The 21,913-nt window shown below is 41.3% G+C and overlaps 3 protein-coding genes across 6 annotated transcripts in view; 1 reads left to right on the top strand and 2 right to left on the bottom strand.

Annotated features, from left to right (window-relative positions):
• Positions 1-10,693, bottom strand: part of decr1 (2,4-dienoyl CoA reductase 1, mitochondrial) — a 17,134-nt gene extending 6,441 nt beyond the window's left edge. For 2 of the 3 annotated variants that reach the window (XM_061982993.1, XM_061982995.1), the window contains exons 1-4: positions 9,419-9,562; positions 2,531-2,733; positions 2,403-2,460; positions 337-423 (exon numbers count right to left, since the gene is read on the bottom strand). In XM_061982993.1, coding sequence (XP_061838977.1) covers positions 337-423; positions 2,403-2,460; positions 2,531-2,733; positions 9,419-9,469 — 399 coding nt within the window. In that variant the 5' untranslated portion in view covers positions 9,470-9,562. Of the gene's footprint in view, positions 1-336; positions 424-2,402; positions 2,461-2,530; positions 2,734-9,418; positions 9,563-10,495 lie in introns of those variants that run through there. The other variant, XM_061982994.1, reaches the window with a different exon arrangement.
• Positions 8,572-10,839, top strand: pmvk (phosphomevalonate kinase). 2 transcript variants are annotated; one of them, XM_061983003.2, is made up of 5 exons: positions 8,572-8,787; positions 9,972-10,035; positions 10,250-10,402; positions 10,466-10,595; positions 10,668-10,839. In XM_061983003.2, exons 1-5 carry the CDS (start codon positions 8,768-8,770, stop codon positions 10,820-10,822), a joined length of 522 nt encoding a protein of 173 aa, XP_061838987.1. In that variant the 5' UTR covers positions 8,572-8,767; the 3' UTR covers positions 10,823-10,839. The 2 variants fall into 2 exon arrangements, with proteins under 2 accessions (XP_061838987.1, XP_061838986.1); XM_061983002.1 differs by lacking the exon at positions 8,572-8,787 and adding an exon at positions 9,763-9,910.
• Positions 10,840-21,913, bottom strand: LOC133621123 (tropomyosin-like). The gene is made up of 9 exons (XM_061982999.2): positions 21,657-21,913; positions 21,144-21,290; positions 20,936-21,069; positions 20,744-20,861; positions 12,776-12,846; positions 12,459-12,534; positions 12,321-12,383; positions 11,228-11,297; positions 10,840-11,157 (listed from the first exon to the last, which is right to left on the bottom strand). The coding sequence occupies exons 2-9, from the start codon at positions 21,276-21,278 to the stop codon at positions 11,075-11,077; spliced, it is 750 nt and encodes a 249-aa protein (XP_061838983.1). The 5' UTR covers positions 21,279-21,290; positions 21,657-21,913; the 3' UTR covers positions 10,840-11,074.

Genomic DNA, 21,913 nt, shown 5'->3' with positions numbered 1-21,913 from the left:
CTGGTCGGGCTGGTGTGTAATAAGTACAATACTTACAGTATCAACACTTTTTAGGGGGCAGCAGACAGCAAAGCCTGAACTGACTAGCCAACGCACCATAAACTATACACTACTGCCATGTAATGTCTTGGACTTGCAACTGTCATTGCAACTTAGTGTCATACTTGCAAATGATTCTTCAAATTGTGATAATAAAACAAGATGTAACAGCTGGGCAGCAGTTATCATAATCAGCTCATTTCAAAATGTTGCAATAAATAAATGTGTTGTTTTTTTATCAAAAGCAATTATTTAATAACACTGTGTGTGTGTGTGCGTGTGTGTGTGTGTGCTTACATCAGGTAAGCCTGTCAGACTCTCCATCTGGTCGACACAACGACTTACAGCCTGAGGATCTCTGACATCGAGCTGGATCGCATGGACCTGAAACACCAACAGACAGTCAAAGCAACAACCATGTCGCTAATACTTGGTTAATATTCAGGCCACGAAGTGTAAATGGAGTATTGTTGGCGTTTTTTGTATGTTTTTTTAGAAGGCTTTATGGGCACAATCGTGTACTTACATTGGCTTCATTGTTAGCCACCTCGTACTTGCCATATTTTACAACTTAGAATGCATAAAAAAAGAAAAACATATGTGTTCTTGACTGACATAAAGATTGTGAATGATGAAGTGCAACTCCCAACATCATTTTTTGATAGTAATTTATTAATTTGAATGTATTAGTTGATTTAGGTGTTATTAATGTTGTTACAAAATGCTATTTTATTTGAACTTTGTATGTCATGCCGCTGTAACAGTCGTTTTTCAGATTGGGAGTTTTGTTTCATTTCAGACACATATTCAACATAAATGCATCCATCTGTGAGTTTTAATCATAATACAGCAGAATTATTCATTCATTTACTGCTACATTTTTAGAAAGGAACTCAAAAGAAATAGATTGTTTTAATAAAACAAGAACACCAAAGGCCATCTTAAATCACTTTTAGTAGTTTAACACAACATACGGTATATATTTTTAAATGTCTATATTTTTCACAATTAATAATTACATAGATTTTCTTTCTCGTTTATTTTCATTTTAATAAATTGTACTTGTTTGGGGGAGAAAAAAAAGAACATTTGACGTGTTTAATTGTATTTATGCACTGTATATGCCAATTATCCAATAAACAAATGTTTGAGGATATATATTTTATTTCAAATATGCATAAAAACAAGAGCAAACCTGATCCAATACAGTGCTATAGCCTTAACAGACATTATAACAAAATGAAAACAATGGAAAAGAAAAAACAAAAACAATGAGCATTGGACTTTCTTTTTCTTTTTTTTTTTTTTACATATTTGAAAAGGAGTGAGAAGAAGTTTACACTTATATATATATATTATATTGAGTAAAAATTGCTGGTCAGTCTGAGGAATTGCTAGGCGTTCATGCTTGTCACTCACCACTGTCTCGTACACATGTGCACACACCCGTGCACAAACTCAAACAGTCCAAAAGAAGGAACTAACAAATTGCAGCCATGTTTTGTTACGATGGAATACACATTATGTGATCGCTAATGTTAGCTATCCAGATCGTTATCATTAGCTAATGCACGGGCGTAGTTATGCCATTATGTGTTGAAAGCCGAAAAAGGCCGGAATAATAATAATAATGCTTACAACACGGAGAGTTAGCACCCTCTAGGCATCTGTGTAAAGGTTGCAAACAGACCCTTTCGATACAGGTATTCATCGGTATTATATGTAATTGGTGTATATAAAGATGTGAAAAAAAATGCATTTTGATTACCTTTTTTTTTTTTAGCACAAGATGTTGTACACCAGCAACATCATATAACATCTCACAGCAGGGAAGTCTTTGATCAACACCTGCTTTTTAAGTCCTAAACAAGCCAATGCATTGCTTCAAAGCAACTTTATGGATTATCATATTACTTCAATTTTTGTTGTTACAAACTTTTGTGGTGTATGGAGGCTAATTTGTGTTTTTATTACGAAAGCTTTTTTTGACAGTGAATGTATGCAAACAACATTTTTTGCGTAAATTTTTTTTTTTAAATTATTTATTTTTTACATTAAATCCTGCTGACACTTTCATTAGAAAGAAAATCAGTGTTTTAAAATACAGTGCATCCAAATTCAATGTATAAAAATTGTGACACGAGTCTTGAAAAACAGCATTAAAAAATAAGCAGTTAAGTGGGCTCCATGGGCATAATACAACATAATAAACATTTCAATGCAGCCCGCTGGATGTTTTCTAACTATAGAAATTATTCCAATGGTTAGAATCACATTCGCGGTGGGGACCCACTGAAATCACCTGTCTGCATTAAAACGATATCATCACCGCACAGTGCACTTATTGAAGTGTACTCAAGTACCTTGTTTCCTGTCTGGCAACTGATCTCATCGGCCGTTTCCTGCAGCACGTCCAACTTCCTGCACAGCAGACGGTTCAGTATTCAGAGGGGTGAGAACCGGAACCGGACGTGCTGGACGTGGCGCTCACCTGCTCGCGATCACACACTGCGCTCCCAGGTGCGACAGGGCGGTCGTCATGGCGCGGCCCAATCCCGTCCCGCCGCCCGTGACGAACGCCACGCGGCCTTTGAAGCTGCCGGGCGGAAGCATGGGCGTCTCCTGTGGCGGGAAGAAGCGCGACTGGGGAAGTGGAGGCTGCTGAAGAACAGCCGGCGAAGTGTGGAAGCGTGACTGCAAGGACAAACAACTTGTATTTAGTCTCGTGGGAATCAAACAAACGTGGAGACGGTGATGGGGAATGTGGACATGTTTAGGACTAGGGTTGCGAAATATAGACAACATAAATTAAACTTGGAAAAGGTGTCCAAACTAGCCTCCCACTCTTTGTTTCTTTGCAGCCATTAGCTGAAATTTAAAAAAAGTTCATTTTATTTCTCATTAACGTACACACAGCACTCCATCTTGACAGAAAAAAAGACAGAAATGTAGAAATGTTTGCTAATTTGTTAAAGAGAAACGGAAATATCGCATGGTCAAGTATTTTGAGGTGGTACTTGGTGAAAAAAGTTTGAGAACCACTGAATTATGGCATGAAATGTAAAGGAATAAAGTCCATCCATCCATCCATCTTCTTCCGCTTATCCGAGGTCGGGTCGCGGGGGCAGCAGCTTAAGCAGGGAAGCCCAGACTTCCCTCTCCCCAGCCACTTCGTCCAGCTCCTCCCGGGGGATCCCGAGGCGTTCCCAGGCCAGCCGGGAGACATAGTCTTCCCAGCGTGTCCTGGGTCTTCCCCGTGGCCTCCTACCGGTCGGACGTGCCCGAAACACCTTCCTAGGGAGGCGTTCGGGTGGCATCCTGACCAGATGCCCGAACCACCTCATCTGGCTCCTCTCGATGTGGAGGAGCAGCGGCTTTACTTTGAGCTCCCCCCGAATGACAGAGCTTCTCACCCTATCTCTAAGGGAGAGCCCCGCCACTCGGCGGAGGAAACTCATTTCGGCCGCTTGTACCCGTGATCTTGTCCTTTCGGTCATGACCCAAAGCTCATGACCATAGGTGAGGATGGGAACGTAGATCGACCAGTAAATCGAGAGCTTTGCCTTCCGGCTCAGCTCCTTCTTCACCACAACGGATTTTACTGAAGACGCCGCACCGATCCGCCTGTCGATCTCACGATCCACTCTTCCCTCACTCGTGAACAAGACTCCGAGGTACTTGAACTCCTCCACTTGGGGCAAGATCTCCTCCCCAACCCGGAGATGGCACTCCACCCTTTTCCGGGAGAGAACCATGGACTCGGACTTGGAGGGGCTGATTCCCATCCCAGTCGCTTCACACTCGGCTGCGAACCGATCCAGCGAGAGCTGAAGATCTTGGCCAGAGGAAGCCATCAGGACCACATCATCTGCAAATAGCAGAGACCTAATCCTGCAGCCACCAAACCAGATCCCCTCAACGCCCTGACTGCGCCTAGAAATTCTGTCCATAAAGGTTATGAACAGAATCGGTGACAAAGGGCAGCCTTGGCGGAGTCCAACCCTCACTGGAAACGTGTCCGACTTACTGCCGGCAATGCGGACCAAGCTCTGACACTGATTATACAGGGAGCGAACTGCCACAATAAGACAGTCCATTACCCCATACTCTCTGAGCACTCCCCACAGGACTTCCCGGGGTACACGGTCGAATGCCTTCTCCAAGTCCACAAAGCACATGTAGACTGGTTGGGCAAACTCCCATGCACCCTCAAGGACCCTGCCGAGAGTATAGAGCTGGTCCACAGTTCCACGACCAGGACGAAAACCACACTGTTCCTCCTGAATCCGAGGTTCGACTATCCGGCGTAGCCTCCTCTCCAGTACACCTGAATAGACCTTACCGGGAAGGCTGAGGAGTGTGATCCCACGATAGTTGGAACACACCCTCCGGTTCCCCTTCTTAAAGAGAGGAACCACCACCCCGGTCTGCCAATCCAGAGGTACCGCCCCCGATGTCCACGCGATGTTGCAGAGTCTTGTCAACCAAGACAGCCCCACAACATCCAGAGCCTTAAGGAACTCCGGGCGGATCTCATCCACCCCCGGGGCCTTGCCACCGAGGAGCTTTTTAACAACCTCGGCAACCTCAGCCCCAGAAATAGGAGAGCCCACCACAGATTCCCCAGGCCCTGCTTCCTCATAGGAAGACGTGCTGGTAGGATTGAGGAGGTCTTCGAAGTATTCCCTCCACCGATCCACAACATCCGCAGTCGAGGTTAGCAGAGCACCATCCCCACCATACACGGTGTTGACACTGCACTGCTTCCCCTTCCTGAGGCGGCGGATGGTGGTCCAGAATTGCTTCGAAGCCGTCCGGAAGTCTTTTTCCATGGCCTCCCCGAACTCCTCCCATGTCCGAGTTTTTGCCTCCGCGACCGCTGAAGCCGCACACCGCTTGGCCTGTCGGTACCTTTCTGCTGCCTCAGGAGTCCCATGAGCCAAAAGAACCCGATAGGACTCCTTCTTCAGCCTGACGGCATCCCTCACCGCCGGCGTCCACCAACGGGAATAAAGTATTTATTTAAATATCGGTGGAGAGACCAAGTCTCCCAGCTGGCCAGGGAACGCCCCGGGATTGCCCAGAGGGATGTCTGGGCTTCTCTGCTTAGGCTGCTGCCCCCACGGCCTGACATCGGATAAGCAGAAGAAGATGGGTGGATGGCTGGAATTAAAATATTCATTGATATTGTTACAACAGCTGTGTTTTTGTCTGATTATAATCGTTATCAAAAATGTAATAATTTAATGATCATTTAAATTTGTAGTATCAGTATTGTATCACCGATATTACCCTCGTACCTACCCAAATGTGTAGTATCGCCCAAAATAATGTTAGGTATTGAAACTTCCGACCAACTATTCAGGGGAGGAGCTACAGAAGAGCCTGCGGGCCCCACCCGCGGCTTCCGTAGGAGCTCAGAATGGTGTTAACGTTTTTTTACCTCGGGGCCCAAATTTTCCTATACGAGGGGCCCAGGGGCCCACTCATGTATTGACACTGAATTAGTCATTTTACTCTTGATTTTAATCCTATTCAATAATGATATCCAACCTACTTACAGTTTGACAGGATAAACCTTGTCAAATGACACAAAACCATGTGCTATTTAATCAAGACTTAGGTCAGGCTGATTACAAAAATAAATACTAATCAAATATACTGCAAAAAAGACTCCTAAAAACTTACGCAGTGCCAAAATAAATACAATCGAACTAAACAAATAATAAATAATACTTGTTTCTTGAATAAACTGTCAATAAAATTTAAGTGCAAATAAAAATACAACTCCACCACTTTGGTCATAATTTTTGCGCTTAAGAAACTTCGCTATGACTTTAGGACCAGACTTCTTCTGTTTGTCTGATATTAACATTACTGCCACTAGTGGTGGAAAAGTGAATTACAACTGAGCGCCGCTGCGGCTCATATGAACCACAGCTGAGTAACAGATATATTTTGGCGGCCCTCTCGGGGGCCCTCGCGGCCCTATGTTAAAGAAACACTGGTGTAGAGTGTAAAATATTGAATTAAATGTTGTGCTGTTATAACTGGCTTTATTTTCACTCACACATTTCACTTTACGATGCGCAAATAATTTACAAGTGTATCTCCGACGACCACATTGTCAATATTTATAATAATCATACACTTGGACTCCAAGTGTATTCTGGGTAAAATCGTCATCAGCCGCCCACCAAACAGAGACAGTGGTGAGACGGATAGTGAGCTCGAAGTTATCGTGAGTGGAATTACTTATAGTCGACATAAAAAAGTGGAGCAGCAAAGCGCAAGGAAAAGCCAAATTACAAAAACTGGACACGCATTTTCTTCGTCCTCATGGAGATAAGGCCGGCAAATACTGATCAGGGAGCCACAATTCCAGATAACAAATTCAATTCTAACATTTATTGTACTACACTATAACTGGGTTTCTACGGGCCATTAAAAGGATTTAAGCGAAAATTAAAGGCCTTAGAGTAGCAATAGAGTGGAAAAACAGGTTGACTTCATATGCTTATTTGTGTTTCATTGTATCCATTAAAGCATATTTAATTGTATTTACAATCCGCCAAGTATGTGAAAATACTGTCTAAAATGTCACAAATTCAGTCGGCCATTTTGAATATCTTGCTCCGAACACCTTCGGTAATTTCTAGAGATGTCCGATAATGTTTTTTGGCGATATCCGATATTGTCCAACTCTTAATTACTGATTCCGATATCAACCGATACCAATATACACAGTTATGGAATTAACACATTATTATGCCTAATTTTGTTGTGATGCCCCGCTGGATGCATTAAACAATGTAATAAGGTTTTCCAAAATAAATCAACTCAAGTTATGGGAAAAAATGCCAACATGGCACTGCCATATTTATTATTGAAGTCACAAAGTGCATTATTTTTTTTAAACATGCCTCAAAACATCAGCTTGGAATTTGGGACATGCTCTCCCTGAGAGAGCATGAGGAGGTTGAGGTGGGGGGGGGGGGGGGGGGGGGGCGGGGGGGAAAGGGGGGGGCTCTATATTGTAGCGTCTCGGTAGAGTTAGTGCTGCAAGGGGTTCTGGGTATTTGTTCTGTTGTGTTTATGTTGTGTTACGGTGCGGATGTTCTCCTGAAATGAGTTTGTCATTCTTGTTTGGTGTGGGTTCACAGTGTGGCGCATATTTGTAACAGTGTTAAAGTTGTTTATACGGCCACCCTCATTGTGACCTGTATGGCTGTTGACCAAGTATGCGTTGCATTCTATTGTGTGTGTGAAAAGCCGTAGATATTATGTGATTGGATCGACACGCAAAGGCAGTGCCTTTAAGGTTTATTGGCGCTCTGTACTTCTCCCTACGTCCGTGTACCACTCCGTACAGCAGCGTTTTAAAAAGTCATAAATTTTACTCTTTGAAACCGATACCGATCATTTCCGATATTACATTTTAAAGCATTTATCAGCCGATAATATCGGACATCTCTAGTAATTTCCGTAGATTCTACATCACCGGAGTAACGCTTCTGCACTTTGACCGGTATTAGATTAGTCATAATGGAAATATGCAAAAAATGGAAAGAGATGTGCTGTTTATCACTCACAATCCTTATGTAAGGCAAGAACACTTTTTATGCATTCTAAATGGTAAATAAACAAATAGCCAACAATTGAGTCAACAGATGGACGGTCTTCTGTTCCGCTCATTGTACTCTAAAAAACATCCAGAGAGCGCCAATAATACTCAATTTACATGTGGTGATCTGAAAATTCTTATTCATGAACAGATTCGGAGGTCTCAAGGTTGGCAAGTATGGTAATACAATACAACTGGAAATGACACTGCATACGCCAGCAGCTAAGTGAGGAACATTTACAATCAATTTTGGAAAAGTTATATTATTTTTAACACACCGAATAATTTATCGTGATATATACAGAGGTGGGTAGTAACGCGCTACATTTACTCCGTTACATCTACTTGAGTAACTTTTGGGATAAATTGTACTTCTAAGAGTAGTTTTAATGCAACATACTTTTACTTTTACTTGAGTATATTTATAGAGAAGAAACGCTACTTTTACTCCGCTACTTTTATCTACATTCAGCTCGCTACTCGCTACTAATTTTTATCGATCTGTTAATGTACGCTTTGTTTGTTTTGGTCTGTCATAGTGCCTGCGTTTCAACAAATACAGTCACTGGTGACGTTCACTCCGTTCCACCAATCAGATGCAGTCACTGGTGACGTTGAACCAATCAAACAGAGCCAGGCGGTCACATGACCCGACTTAAACCAGTTGAAAAACTTATTGGGGTGTTACCATTTAGTGGTCAATTGTACGGAATATATACTGTACTGTGCAATCTACTAATACAAGTTCCAATAAATCAATCAAAATTGTGAAGGAAAAAAGACCCTTTTTTTTTCAACCGTACATCTCGTCAAAAGCCTAAAGACTGACTACACAGTTCCTGTCTTCACAATAAAAGTGCTGCTCCATCGCGCATGCGCTTTCAAAATAACAGTCTCCGAAAGCCAGCGCAAACAAGCTAGCAAGCTACGGAGTTTGCCGCCAATGTATTTCTTGTAAAGTGTATAAAAACGAATATGGAAGCTGGACAAATTAGATGCCAAAAACCAAACACTTTCATGTGGTATTAGACAGAAAGGAGGAACTTTTTTTCTCCTCCATTTGAAAACGTGGCCGCTATCATCACTACTGTCTGATTCCAATCAATGCAAGTCATCAGAATCAGGTAATACACCAACTTATATTCTTGTCTTCATGAAAGAAAGGAATCTATATGTGTTAAACATGCATGTATATTCATTAAAACACCTTTAACATGTAAACAAAAACGGCAAAATAAATAAATATAAATTATATACTGTATATATCAATGTATATATATATATGTATATATGTGTGTGTATATATATATATATATATATATATATATATATATATATATATGATATGTGTGTGTATGTTACTCATCAGTTACTCAGTACTTGAGTAGTTTTTTCACAACATACTTTTTACTTTTACTCAAGTAAATATTTGGGTGACTACTCCTTACTTTTACTTGAGTAATAAATCTCTAAAGTAACAGTACTCTTACTTGAGTACAATTTCTGGCTACTCTACCCACCTCTGGATATATATCGCGATATCGATTTGCCCATCGCTCATTCCAAGCCAGGACTCCTGACTGCAGGTGTTTACGCATTGGTGGTGCCGCAGTGCCATCTGCCGGTCATGGAGGGAAACTACAATTCTTTTCAAATAAAAATGTCTTTTGTTCCGCTGCGTTTACTGTTGCCAAACATGAAAGGAAACAAGTGGAAAGCACAATTGGGTTTTATGAAGACGAAACTCCCACTTACCACAAGAAATGACGTCTTGAAAGTTTGCCTTCGAAGAACAACTGCCGCCATGTTGGCTGATGACCTTTCGCCCAGATTGGAGTGGGTGCTGTTTTGTCCAAAAGAAGTAGGCTTTACAAGAGAGTTTTGAAAGGAAAGAAGGGACAACCCGTCGGCAAATCAGCCACGTGTCAATTGGAGCTTCCGGTTTCGCGACCAGGTCTCACAAGATCGATCGTCAAACGTTCCCTTCCAACGCTACGCGTCACGTAACCGTACTTTTATTTTGAAATTGTCCAGTCATCTCCACCACTTCCGATATTCTCCCGGAAAAGATCCGAAACACGTCGCTGCTCGGTCCGATCCACGGCGATTGATTACCTGATCCGTGTGATTGATGTGTGATCGGCGTGACTCGATGGAAAGTCCAAATACGGAACCCAAACTGATACTGGTTTTCAGCGGGAAACGGAAGTCCGGAAAAGATTACGTTACGGATATGATCCTGGAGCGGTGAAGACTCAATATTTTAATTATTGTTATTGTCTTACGTGGTGTTAATGTCGCTCTCCAGTTTAGGGGAAGACGTGTGCTGCGTCGTGCGTCTTTCTGCGCCCCTCAAGCAACAGTACGCTCAGGTGAGACCACGCGACGTCCGACTGCACGAACACTCAGGAAGTATTAACTTTTCAAAATAAAAGATCACTCTCACTTCATCAAATGAAAAGAAGCAAGTTAGATTGTATAACAACGTTTTTTTCATACCGTAGTAACAGTATTTAATCTTTGTTACAAAGTTTGGAATCATGTATGTATATTGTCACTAGTTTTAACAAGGGTCTGCTCATCCAGGAACACGGTCTAGACCTGGATCAGCTGTTGGGTCCAGGTCTTTACAAGGAGCGCTATCGGGCTGATATGATTCGCTGGGGTGAAGCTCGAAGACAGCAAGATCCGGGATTCTTCTGTCGCCTAGCAACCAGAGGAACCAGGCAACCAGTTTGGGTACATCAGCGCCATGACAGTTACTGACACAGGCACATTTCAACGTGTTGTGTGATTGGTCAGGTGGTGAGTGATGCGCGGCGGCTGTCGGACCTGCAGTGGTTCTGGACACACTTTCCTCAACAGACCCGGTGCGTCCGAGTCAAAAGTAGCGAGGAAACCAGGAAGCAGAGGGGGTGGAGCTTCACCTCAGGTATGACAGCCAGGTGAGTGTCGCGCGTCCACACCTGTTGGCTCACGTGTTTGTGTCGCGTTCTTTTGCTAGGTGTGGACGATGCAGAGTCTGAGTGCGGCCTGGACAGCGGGGTGCATTTTGATTGGACCGTCACTAATGAGACCGACGCCCCCTCGTTAGACGAGCAGCTGTTGCCCATCTTGGCACTGGCCGAGCAAGCTGCTGATCAACAAGTTGATGTTTAAACGAAATACCAAGACAATTGAACGTGGTGCTTTTATTTTAGAAAAAGCCGTCTTGTGACGGCGTCATCACAGCATAAAAACGTGTTTTCATCCGGAGAGGCGTGTCTTGCACCTCTCTAATTGGCCCCTTAAGCTTGGCAGAAGAATACGATTGGCTGGTTCCCCGAGCAGGAAAATTATCAAGCGAGCGACTAATCACACTAACGCGCTTTGTTAATGAGAGGAATGTTGGCGAGTAGTTCCCTTTTGCGTTCAGCACGAGTTGAGCTCCTCCATGGTCTTGTTGAGGGTGGCGTGCAGCTCCATGTTGGCGTTCTTGGCCGCTTCCAGTGACTCTGCAAAGACAACACGGTCAGCATCAGCAGTCATGTGACGCCTTAACGGGGTGAGGGGGCGGGGCCGCACCTTCCAGACCGTCGATGGTTTTCTCCAGCCTGGTTACCGTACGCTCTGCAGACTCAGCCCTGGTCTCGGCCTGGACAGGAAGTAGATGCAGCATGAACAGGAAGCCAGCGGCCGACTAGACAACATTTATTTATTTATTAGCCTTTATTTAACCAGGTAAAATCCCATTGAGATCAAAGATCTCTTTTCCAAGGGAGACCTGGCCAAGAGGGCAGCAGCAAGGTTACATTAAAAACAGTAAACAAATACATAAAACATCACATTTACAACATTAAAACTTGCTCACATGACACATGTGCATACAGACAAGGTAGACTGCAATCCTTTCACAGAAGCTTTAAACTCATTCAACGTAACTAGGGTTTGAAGTTTAATGTTCGATTGTAGGTTATTCCAAGCCTTCGGTGCTGAAAACCTAAATGCTTTCTTGCCCAGTTCAGTTCTTACTTTGGGGACGACAAATTGCAGAACATTCATTGAACGAAGATTGTGACTTCCTTGTTTCTTTGTTAAAAGACAAGACAGATAAGATGGAGTGATACCCAGAATGGTTTTGTAGATGAAAACATACCAATGATTGAGGCGTCGAGCACATAAAGATGTCCAGTTAACCATTGAGTATAACACACAATGGTGAGTAAGGGGAGCGCAGTTGGTAATGAATCTCAGTGCCCCGTGGTACACACTATCCAGCTTGTGGAGACAACCAGCAGTAGCATTCATGTACAACACATCTCCATAGTCAATAACAGGTAAAAAGGTTGTTTCCACCAATTTCTGTTTCACAGTAAAAGAAAAGCAAGACTTGTTTCTATAATAAAATCCCAGTAAAAGTTTCAGTTTTTTTACAACATACTGAATGTGCTCCTTAAAACTCAAGTGGTCATCAATTAAAAATCCTAAATATTTAAAAGCAGATACTAACATAATTTGTTGCCCATTTCTTGTTAAAATGTTCTCACACAGTGATGATCTTACAGTTTTTGATGTGGTAAAGAGCATACACTTTGTTTTCTCTGCATTTAAAACCAGTTGAAGATAGCAAAGTTGTTCTTGTACTCTGATAACACAAAAAACATGATTGCTTTCACACCTCCTTTAGTTTGCTGCTCAGTTTCTGGATCTCGTCCTCATAGCGATCCTCCTGGTGGGAGAACTGCAATGCACAAAAAACAAGCCGATTTGCACGCGGACCAATCAGAGGCATCGATGCTGACTCCTGACATCCTACCTTCTCAGTCTGAGACTCCAGACTCTTAGAGCTCGCAGAGAGGGTTTTTAGCTCATCCTCAAACTGGCGACATTTGCTGCAGACCACAAAACACAAGTTCAGAACGCGGCGCGCAGGGCAGCGGGGGCGGAGCTTTAAGCAGCTGAGGGTCAGCGTTCAAAGAGTCAGCTGCTTGACAGCAGGTGAAAGGTCAGGGGACCCTCAATACTTTGTCCTGATAAACCGGCAAGCTCTTCAGAGATTGGTTAGCGCGCCGCAGGAAGTGGACTGCTGTTTGTGCACAACCAACTAGATTGTGTGTGTGTGTGCGTAGTAACCTTTCAGCTTGCTCCGCTCGGGCTTCTGCCCGCTCCAGATGATGCTCCCCCATCACCAGCTTACGAGCCACCTGTCAATCAAAAGTGTCAGGTCAAAAAAAAAAAAGTGAGGCCTCAAAAATACAGGAAATGGTTAGTGTGTGGAATATGTATTGATGTGATCATGGAAAACTGATAAATCATGATGGTAATTTGAAAAAATATATATACATAGAGCAGGGGTGTCTAAACTGCGGCCAGCCAGCGTCTTCAATTTGGCCCCAAGACATCATGAGTTCAATAAAGTATCGCATTGCGCTTTCAAGTTAATCTTACCGGGTGGTCTCTGATTGCTACACATTAGCTCCCATCTTGTGGACAATGTGAGTAAATCAGATCAATTACCCTCAAATGTATTTTAAAACAATAGCAGAGCATTGACTTACATGACACATTCCAAACAACCTTCCCTAGTCATCTTGCAAAAAAATAAAAACTGCAACTAACAAAGGTCAACACACATGGTCACACATAACAACCTGCTTACTGAACAGTGTGGATATTATGAAACATGTCCAAACACCATTTAAAAAAAAAAAAATCAAAATTACACCTATTTATATCCATTAGAGTACATGATGGGAAACATTTTTTAAAACACTCTCTCCACACTTATCAATGTTTGGTGCATTTTAAACTTTCACATTCTGTTAATATCCAATTATTTATTTATTTGTATGTATATGTTTGGCGCATTATGGCGGCTTGATATTTCTGATTGATTACAAAACTTTAAGAAGGTCGTCACGGAAGTAAACAAGGTTGAAGTCAAACTTTACAAACTCTTAATATCCAATTTTACACACACGTGTGTGTGTGTGTGTGTGTGTGTGTGTGTGTGTGTGTGTGTGTGTGTGTGTGTATTATGCGCCCCGGGCTGATGTAACAGTTGGTTGGGGGGCGCATAATAAATTAAAATAACATAAATACCCAGAACCCCTTGCAACACTAACTCTTCTGGGACACTACAATACACAACTCCCGTTACCAAGTACTATCGAAACTGCGTCTGTCAAACGATACCTGCAATCGGTTCTTTTTGTACCCAGATCAAGAAAAAAATACTGTTTCTATGGTTTTGCTCGCAGCCAATCACTGCAAGCGTTCTTCAATTCAATGCGCCATGTGATTGGTCCACCACCGCAACAACAATAGTTTGTATGGCGGTAAAGATGGTTGAAGCAGTGCAGAATTGGCTGGTCATCATTCCGAGATGTCGGCAGCAAAACGGTCAAAGGTATGGTTGTACTACACGCCTGTGGCGCCGGGTACAAATAAATGCATCCAATGCGGCAAGATTATTTCGGGGAATACTAGCAATATGATTAAACACCTCATCAAGCACGGAGCAAACTTAAAGGTGGAGAACTGTACTGTGTTTAAAAAGCTGGCTTCTACAACACCAGCATCGTCGTCGTCATCTCAACAGGACACTGCTCAACCGTCGATAACTTCAGGTAATATATAAATGGTTACTTTGTTAACAGTACTCATCCTTTGTGTGTTAAAACATGTATTGCCTAGTAAATCGTTTTGGGCATGTGAGCTAACGCTAGCTTAGCTTGCTCTCTAATTTGACCTTATTAGCAAGTTAGTGCCCTGCTCAGTCACATCTGTCAGTGGTTAGGTTACCGGTTTTAGCTTCTATAGCAGCTTAATTACTTATGTACTTTGTTAAGATCCAACTACGACTGCTGACGTTGCCAGAGACTCTAGCAACACCCTCACACCATTCATGTTAGCTGCAAGATCTCAGATGACAAGGGAGAGGAAGGAGAAATGCCACAGGAAAGTGACAGAATTTATTGTGAAGGGGCTACCTACAGAGCTGACTTCCACCAATCCTGCTGAGTGGTGGTGGTAGAGGAGAGGGACATTCCCCATCTTGTTTGACCTGGCCTCTAATTATACATGTGTCCAGGCATCCTCCACTCCAGCGGAGCGAATATTTTCAACTGCTGGAGACACAATAAGCCAGGAAAGGGCATGCCTTGCCCCAGAGAAGGCTGACATGTTAATATTTCTTAAAAAGAACTGTTGAGGAGGACTGACTGGTCAGTGGTTACTTACTAGTTAGATTCAGAATGTTGGTTCGTTGTGATGTGGTTTAAAATCACACAGCCAAAATAATGCTTTGTTGTACATGTTTGTACAGTTATTTAATAAATATTTGAGCACTTTCAAAATGTATGTGTGTAAAAATCTTGAATGGGGAGGAGTGGTGACAATTACACAACCCATTGCATTCTTTTCACATGATTTATATCGAATGAAGTACTCAGTTGGTATCGGTATCGTTTTAAGGGTACTGGTAGCGGAAAAAATGTAAACGATACCCAGCCCTACTGCTTGTGCAAATAAACTAACATGTTAAGTCCGAGTAATAAATATTTTAATTCTTGCTCCAATCCACCATATTTTCATCGTCCCATTTCCATAACAGAAACTAAAAGCTTAGTTGTTGTGCAGGAAAGCCATGTGCTTTATTCGACACACACATTATAACGTCTTTTGTTAGCATAAATAAAATATCCATAATAGTATTGATAAACTAGATGAACAAATAGCATATACTATATCTTAATATCACTAGCTAACATTGCTGTACAACAGGGACATATACAGCTAAATAATTAGACAAAATATGAACTTTACACCATAAAAACAACTGCAGACATGAATTGTAGATAACACTAATATTTGTAGCAGGAAATCAACTACAAACAGACTTATCCTTTTTCTTATTGGCGTCACGATCACAGCAGCACGGCACTTGTTATGTCAATCAAATATGTTATTGATGTACGAACAAGTCCAACTTGGTCTTTCACCGATTAATGTTTAATTTGTGGACCCCTCACATGTAAAGACGTGATGAGCCTCCAATCTTTTCTTCTCTAAATGCCGTAAGTGTCAAATGAAGTGAGGTCGTAGCGAGCAGTAACGTCTTGGTGATCATGAAAAAACTATTTTTCTCAAGAGTGTATAAATACACTTCACCCCTTTCATGATCGATTTGAAATTTGCCTCCAAACCTTTCAAAATAACCAAATCTGCACTGACGCAGGAGAATAAACAGTCGCCTAATGGGGCTCTCGACCATCGCCTGAAACACGGAAGTGCCCGGATCTGCCTCTAAGTCACGTGATTGCAACCCACCTATAGTCCGGAAAATGGGGTAGATTATGGGACTGATCTGTAGTGTTAGTTTTGTTGACTGAAAATGTTCGTCTTGGTCAAATTAGTCAACAATTTGGTCAGGGGTGTGAGCACCCTTTGAGGGGGAAAAAGAACAACATTTCTTTCAGCGGGAAGTGCTGACACAAATGTTGAATATCCAGACTACATTTCCTGCAATTGGGTACATTTCTACACTATGTTTTACCTTTAGATGTATTCTCATCTACCCACCTCTTGATTGGCTTTTTGACACTTACATGTCCCATGTAATGTACCACAGCATTTTTACTAACATTATCACCATTGAAAATGTCATGTCAAATTAAATAACATGCCTGCAAAGAACTCAGAAAACCTGTAGGTAAGGTAATATACTTTCGGTGTTGTCACCTTTATTTACAGTCACGTCAAAAATATACCTTCTCGCTGGCTACTAATAAATACTCTAAAACTACAACTGGTTCGGAATTAACAGTGCAGCCGTCTACATTGTGGCTCGGAGGCGACAACAAGTGAGCTAGCTGGATGGTTGGCTAACTAGCGAGCTTGTTTCGGTGCTGGTCGTCTCCCCGTCCTGCGACTCAGTGCGGTGAGCGTTCAACAAATGTTGTTTGGATCGTATTTTTTTATAGATTTCATTAAAAAAAAGCAAAAGTGATACGACATGAAAATTAATGTTTAAAAACGCAGATTTTCATGGAAGTTTCACATGCCATGCGGGTGTTGACTAAAACAATACCAAAATTTACAATTTGTCGAATAAAAACGACAGAAACTAAACCCAAACATATTTAATTTCGTCCTTAGGCGGGTGGGACTATTCGATCACAGTTGCACATGGTAGAGGGGCGGGGCGTGAATGACGGAGGGGATCCAATCAGAACTACTGTCTTTGTAAGGCACACAATTTTGAGTTCTACCTCAGAAAATAAAACACTTCAATACAATACGTCTTCTACACCTGCTGCGGTAGACAACAAAACACGTAAACCCTGTGGCTTCATTTTCTCCAATAAAAATACGACCAATTTGAAGCGCCGTCTACGGGCTAATCGTCAGGACATCTACGCAACAGTAAGTAGGCCCAAGCTAATATTTGGAAATGACTCATACTGTACTGAACTACTGTTACTATTAAAGACAGTAGAGCAAGAGGAAGACCGCTTACTCTACCACTACTTTTGTTGTACGCCATGGGTGAGCTTGTCGGCTAATTCAATAAGCAACATATCTGTACAGTGCACTTTAATCGATGTCCTCGGCACACTGTTCAAAAATTCATGGCACAACCCAAAAGAGCAGATTTGTCATTTTTCCGGCTAACACACAAAGAAAGACAGCTATGTGAGATATACGTACGTTCTAGATGCACAACACTGGTTTTGTATTTCAATAGGACAGTGGCCAAGACGCCAATTATGTACACTCAGTGTAGTTATACACAATATAGAATACAACTAGTTTGTTTCTTCATGTGACCATTTTAGTCAAATATATTCAACATTTGAAAACAATGCATATAATTTACTTCAAAGTATTTTTTTTCATGATTTAATTTTGTGATTTGTAGATTTTTTATTTATTTATTTTTTAGTGATTTGTTCATTACATTGTTTGATTTGAGATTTGCTCATAATTTATAATTTCATTCTTAGTAATTTTTTCATGATTTAATTATTAGTGATTTGTTAATGATTCTAATATTTACTTGCTCATAGCCCTAATACCGTATATGTATTGTAAGTATTTGTAAAGATAGGTAAGCATTAAAGCCAGACATAAAACACTTTAACATAATTTTAAAAACAAAAGTAACATATATTCAGGAATAAAAAGATCAGATAATGTATGTATTGTTTAATAATTTGCTGTTATTCATGATTTCTTGATTACAATTATAGGATTATTTCCCATTTAGTTATGATTAAATGATTATCATTTGTGTTGATTACCAATATTTGAGTTCCATATTACTCTAAGTCAGGGGTCGGCAACCCGCGGCTCCGGAGCCGCATGCGGCTCTTTGATCACTCTCATGCGGCTCAGCTGCATACTTGCCGACCCCCCCGATTTTCCCGGGAGACTTCCGGATTTCAGTGCCTCTCGCAGAAAACTACCGGGATTAATATTCTCCGATTTTCACCCTTACAATAATAATAAGGGCGTGCCACGATGGTACAGCATTTTGCGCCCTCTACAATCTGTATTAACAGCGTGCCAGCCCAGCCTCTTGTTGAATGTATCTTCTACTTGCACACGTAAGTGACAGCAAGGCATACTTGGTCAACAGCCACACAGGTTACACGGACGGTGGCCATATAAAACAACTTAAACACTCTTACTAATAATGTGCCACACTTTGAACCAAAACCAAACAAGAATGACAAACACATTTCGGGAGAACATCTGCACCTTAACACAACATAAACACAACATAACAAATACCCAGAATCCCATGCAGCCCTGACTCTTCCGGGCTACATTATACACCCCTGCTACCACCAAACCTCGCCCCCACCCCAACCCTGCTCCCTCACACATTAACCCCCCAGCCCCCGTGCGTCGGTTGAGGTGGGCGGGGTTTGGTAGCGGGGGTGTATAATGTAGCCCAGAAGAGTTAGGGCTGCATGGGATTCTGGGTATTTGTTCTGTTGTGTTTATGTTGTGTTACCGTGCAGATGTTCTCCCGAAAGGTGTTTGTCATTCTTGTTTGGTGTGGGTTCACAGTGTGGCGCATTATTAGTAAGAGTGTTAAAGTTTTTTATACCGCCACCGTCAGTGTAACCTGTGTGGTTGTTGACCAAGTATGCTTTGCTGTCGCTTACGTGAGCAAGCAGAAGCCCCATACAACGTGTGGACGGGCCGGCATGCTGGTTGTAGTGGGCGCTAAATGCTGTACCATCACGGCACATTCGAGAGAATAGTTGCCCTGAAATTCGTAGTCTACCGGAAAAATCGGGAGGGTTGACAATTATGACGCTGTCAAGCGCCATGCATATAAAACTTGCGGGCCGCACTAACATTCAAAAAAAAAAAAAAACTTTGTATGCAGCATTATTACATTTTAAATATCAAAAGATTTTTGTGGCTCCCATTGTTTTCTTTATTTTGTGAAACTGGTCAAAATGGCTCTTTGACTGGTAAAGGTTGCCGACCCCTGCTCTAAGTGATTTGTTTTTTAATTATTAGTTTTTATCCTTATTAGTGATTTACTCATTATTCAATAATATAATTATATGGATTTGTTTGTTTTCTTATATAATTTGTTCATGAATTACTCAGTGATTTGTTCATATTTGTTGCTCATTAGTAATTTGTTTATTTAATTAGTGATTTCATGATTTATTATTTGATTCTTACTAATTTGCTCCTATTTAATTTAGTGATTTGTTAATGACTTTAATATTATATTGCTTATAACCCTAATATATGCATTGTAAGTATTCGTAAATATAAGTAAGCATATACATATAGGTAAGCATTAAAGCCAGACATAAAACACACTTTGACATACTATCTATATAAATAAACATTGATTGATTGATTTACAAAACAAAAGTAACATATTTAGGAATAAAAAGATTAGATAATGTATGCATTATTTAAATGATTTGCTGTTTTTTACGATTTGTTAATTACAATTAAATGATATGCTATTTGATGATGATTCAATGATTATTATTTGTGTTGATTACCGATATTTGTGTTCAATATTACTTTGTGATTTTAATTGTTCATGATTTATTAGTTTTTATAATCACCAGTGATATACTCATAATTTATTCATATAATTGAGGAATTTGTTACATACTTTTTTGCAATTTGTTTATGACTTATTAGTGATTTGTTAATGATTTTAATATTTATTTGCTCACAGCCCTAATATATGCATTGTAAGTATTTATAAACATAGACAAGCATAAAAACAAATACATAAAGCACTTTCAGATGGACTTTAAAAAACAAAAGTAACGTATATAGGAATAAAAAAATCAGATAATGTATCGTTTAATTATTTGCTATTTATGATTTGTTAATTATAATTAAATGATTACTTGCTATTTGATTATATTTATGTGTTTACCGATATTTGCATTCAAGTTTACTTTGTGATTTAAATTGTTAAGGATTTATTAGTTTTTAGAATTATTAGTGATATACTCATGAATTATTCATATAATTTAAGGATTTGGTAATTTTTTTTTACATAATTATTAGTAAATAGTTCATGATTTATTATTTTATTTGTAGCTTGCTCACGATATATTTAATAGTGATTCGCTAATTAGTTTAATATTTACATGCTCGTAGCCCTATTATTATATATGTTGTATTTGTAAATATAGGCAAGCATAAAAGCACATACATAAAACACACCTTAACATGTACTTTAAAAAACAATATATATTTAGGAATAAAAAGATCAAATAATTATGTATAGTTTATTTGCTATCATTGATGTTTGATTATGATTTAATGATTATTATTTATGATGTGTCTGAGTTGAATACTTAGTGATTAGCTCATGATTTTAGTTTTTATAATTTACTCATAATTTGTACATTTATAAGTGGTTTGTTATTTGTTCTAATAATTTGTGATTTGTTCATGATTTGTTATTTAATTAGTGTTTTGCTATCGATTTTACTGATATTTACTTGCTTATAGCCGTATTATATGTATTATAAGTTAATTGTGGCGATACGGCCCAATTATAATACTGATAGAATTATTCGTTGGGGCACGTACTTCCTCGTATTTGCGGTCGGCCTCCTCGGCGATGACCTGGGCTTGTTTAAGGTCGACCGTCAGAAGTTCCATCTTCTCCTCGTCCTTCATGGCTCGGGTCTCGATCACGCGAATCCCCCTAGACACACGCGCCGTTCACCATCATCATCATCAAGCCACAAACCGGCCAGTGACTCCGCCCACTCGTTTTACCTCTCGCTTTCGTCGGCCGCCTTCTCCAGCTTGTCCAGCTTGGAGATGGCCTCGGTCAGCTGCTCGTGGGTCTGGTCCAGATTGTTCTCGGTCAGCTGCAGACGGCGACCGAGGGACGCCACGTCCGCCTCAGCCTGCACCGAACGACAAAGCACAAGGTCACCTGACCTGCCAATCGTCACACCTGGGCAGCCGTGAACACACATACCTCTTCCCGGGTTCTCTTCTCCTCCTCCAGCTGGCATTGCAGCTTCTCCGCTCGGTCCTCAGCTTCTTCAGCTTGCGCTTGAAGAACTTTGATCTTCCTCTTCACCGCCTCGATGCTGTTCACTCCTCCGCTCATGGTTTTGTTCGTCTTTGCACAAACAAGTCGAGCAAGTGCGTCAGGGGGGGGGGGGCGGAGCCTGTATAGAATGAACTTTGTGTGGACGCCACAGGAAGTCCATTTCACAAGAAATACCAACAATCGCAACACAAACGCCGACAAGGGAGCGCGCACACACACACAGTAAAACTTAAAACAGTGCCCAACGAAGAAGGAACTAGAGCAGGTTGGGGCGGGTCCAGACGTGTTTCTCAACCCGCCCAAATTTTCTGACGTTACCACACAAACATCCCACTTTGTACTAAAACATGGCAACTTAAAACGACGAGCTGACTTTACTGTCGACACGGAGATGTGGAATGTTGGCAACAAACAGGTGTGACACGCACTTCTTACCTGTCTCTGACGTTAGCAGCTAGCAGGCTAACTAGCTGTTAGCAGCTAGCAGGCGGTGTATGCGCGTCGCGTCCTAAGGCAACGAGAAATGACCACTTAGCGCCTCTCAAGATGGAGTGAAAGTAAGAAAGAGGCGAGGAGAAGATTAGAGTAGTGGTTCTGGTTTCGGTCCGGTGAATAGTGCGGGTCTGGTCGGCTTCCGTATTCAACCAACTCCCAACTTGGACTCCACCTTTTCCGCGTTGTTCTCTCCCGGA

The sequence above is a fragment of the Nerophis lumbriciformis genome, linkage group LG21 (genome assembly GCF_033978685.3).
Source record: "Nerophis lumbriciformis linkage group LG21, RoL_Nlum_v2.1, whole genome shotgun sequence".
Classification (NCBI taxonomy): Eukaryota; Metazoa; Chordata; class Actinopteri; order Syngnathiformes; family Syngnathidae; genus Nerophis; species Nerophis lumbriciformis.
Note: the sequence above shows the minus strand (reverse complement) of the source record. Positions and strands in the feature narration are given on the sequence as shown.

What these genes read in the sequence shown, in the direction of transcription:
- pmvk (XM_061983002.1), top strand. Translation starts at nt 9,795, where the DNA reads ATGTGTGATCGGCGTGACTCGATGGAAAGTCCAAATACGGAACCCAAA. An exon ending in ACGGATATGATCCTGGAGCG is followed by an intron (nt 9,911 to 9,971) that starts GTGAAGACTCAA and finishes GTCGCTCTCCAG; the next exon opens with TTTAGGGGAAGACGTGTGCT. An exon ending in GGGGTGGAGCTTCACCTCAG is followed by an intron (nt 10,596 to 10,667) that starts GTATGACAGCCA and finishes TTCTTTTGCTAG; the next exon opens with GTGTGGACGATGCAGAGTCT.
- LOC133621123 (XM_061982999.2), bottom strand. Translation starts at nt 21,278, where the DNA reads ATGAGCGGAGGAGTGAACAGCATCGAGGCGGTGAAGAGGAAGATCAAA. An exon ending in GCGGCCGACGAAAGCGAGAG is followed by an intron (nt 20,862 to 20,935) that starts GTAAAACGAGTG and finishes GCGTGTGTCTAG; the next exon opens with GGGGATTCGCGTGATCGAGA. An exon ending in TGGAGTCTCAGACTGAGAAG is followed by an intron (nt 12,384 to 12,458) that starts GTAGGATGTCAG and finishes TGTGCATTGCAG; the next exon opens with TTCTCCCACCAGGAGGATCG.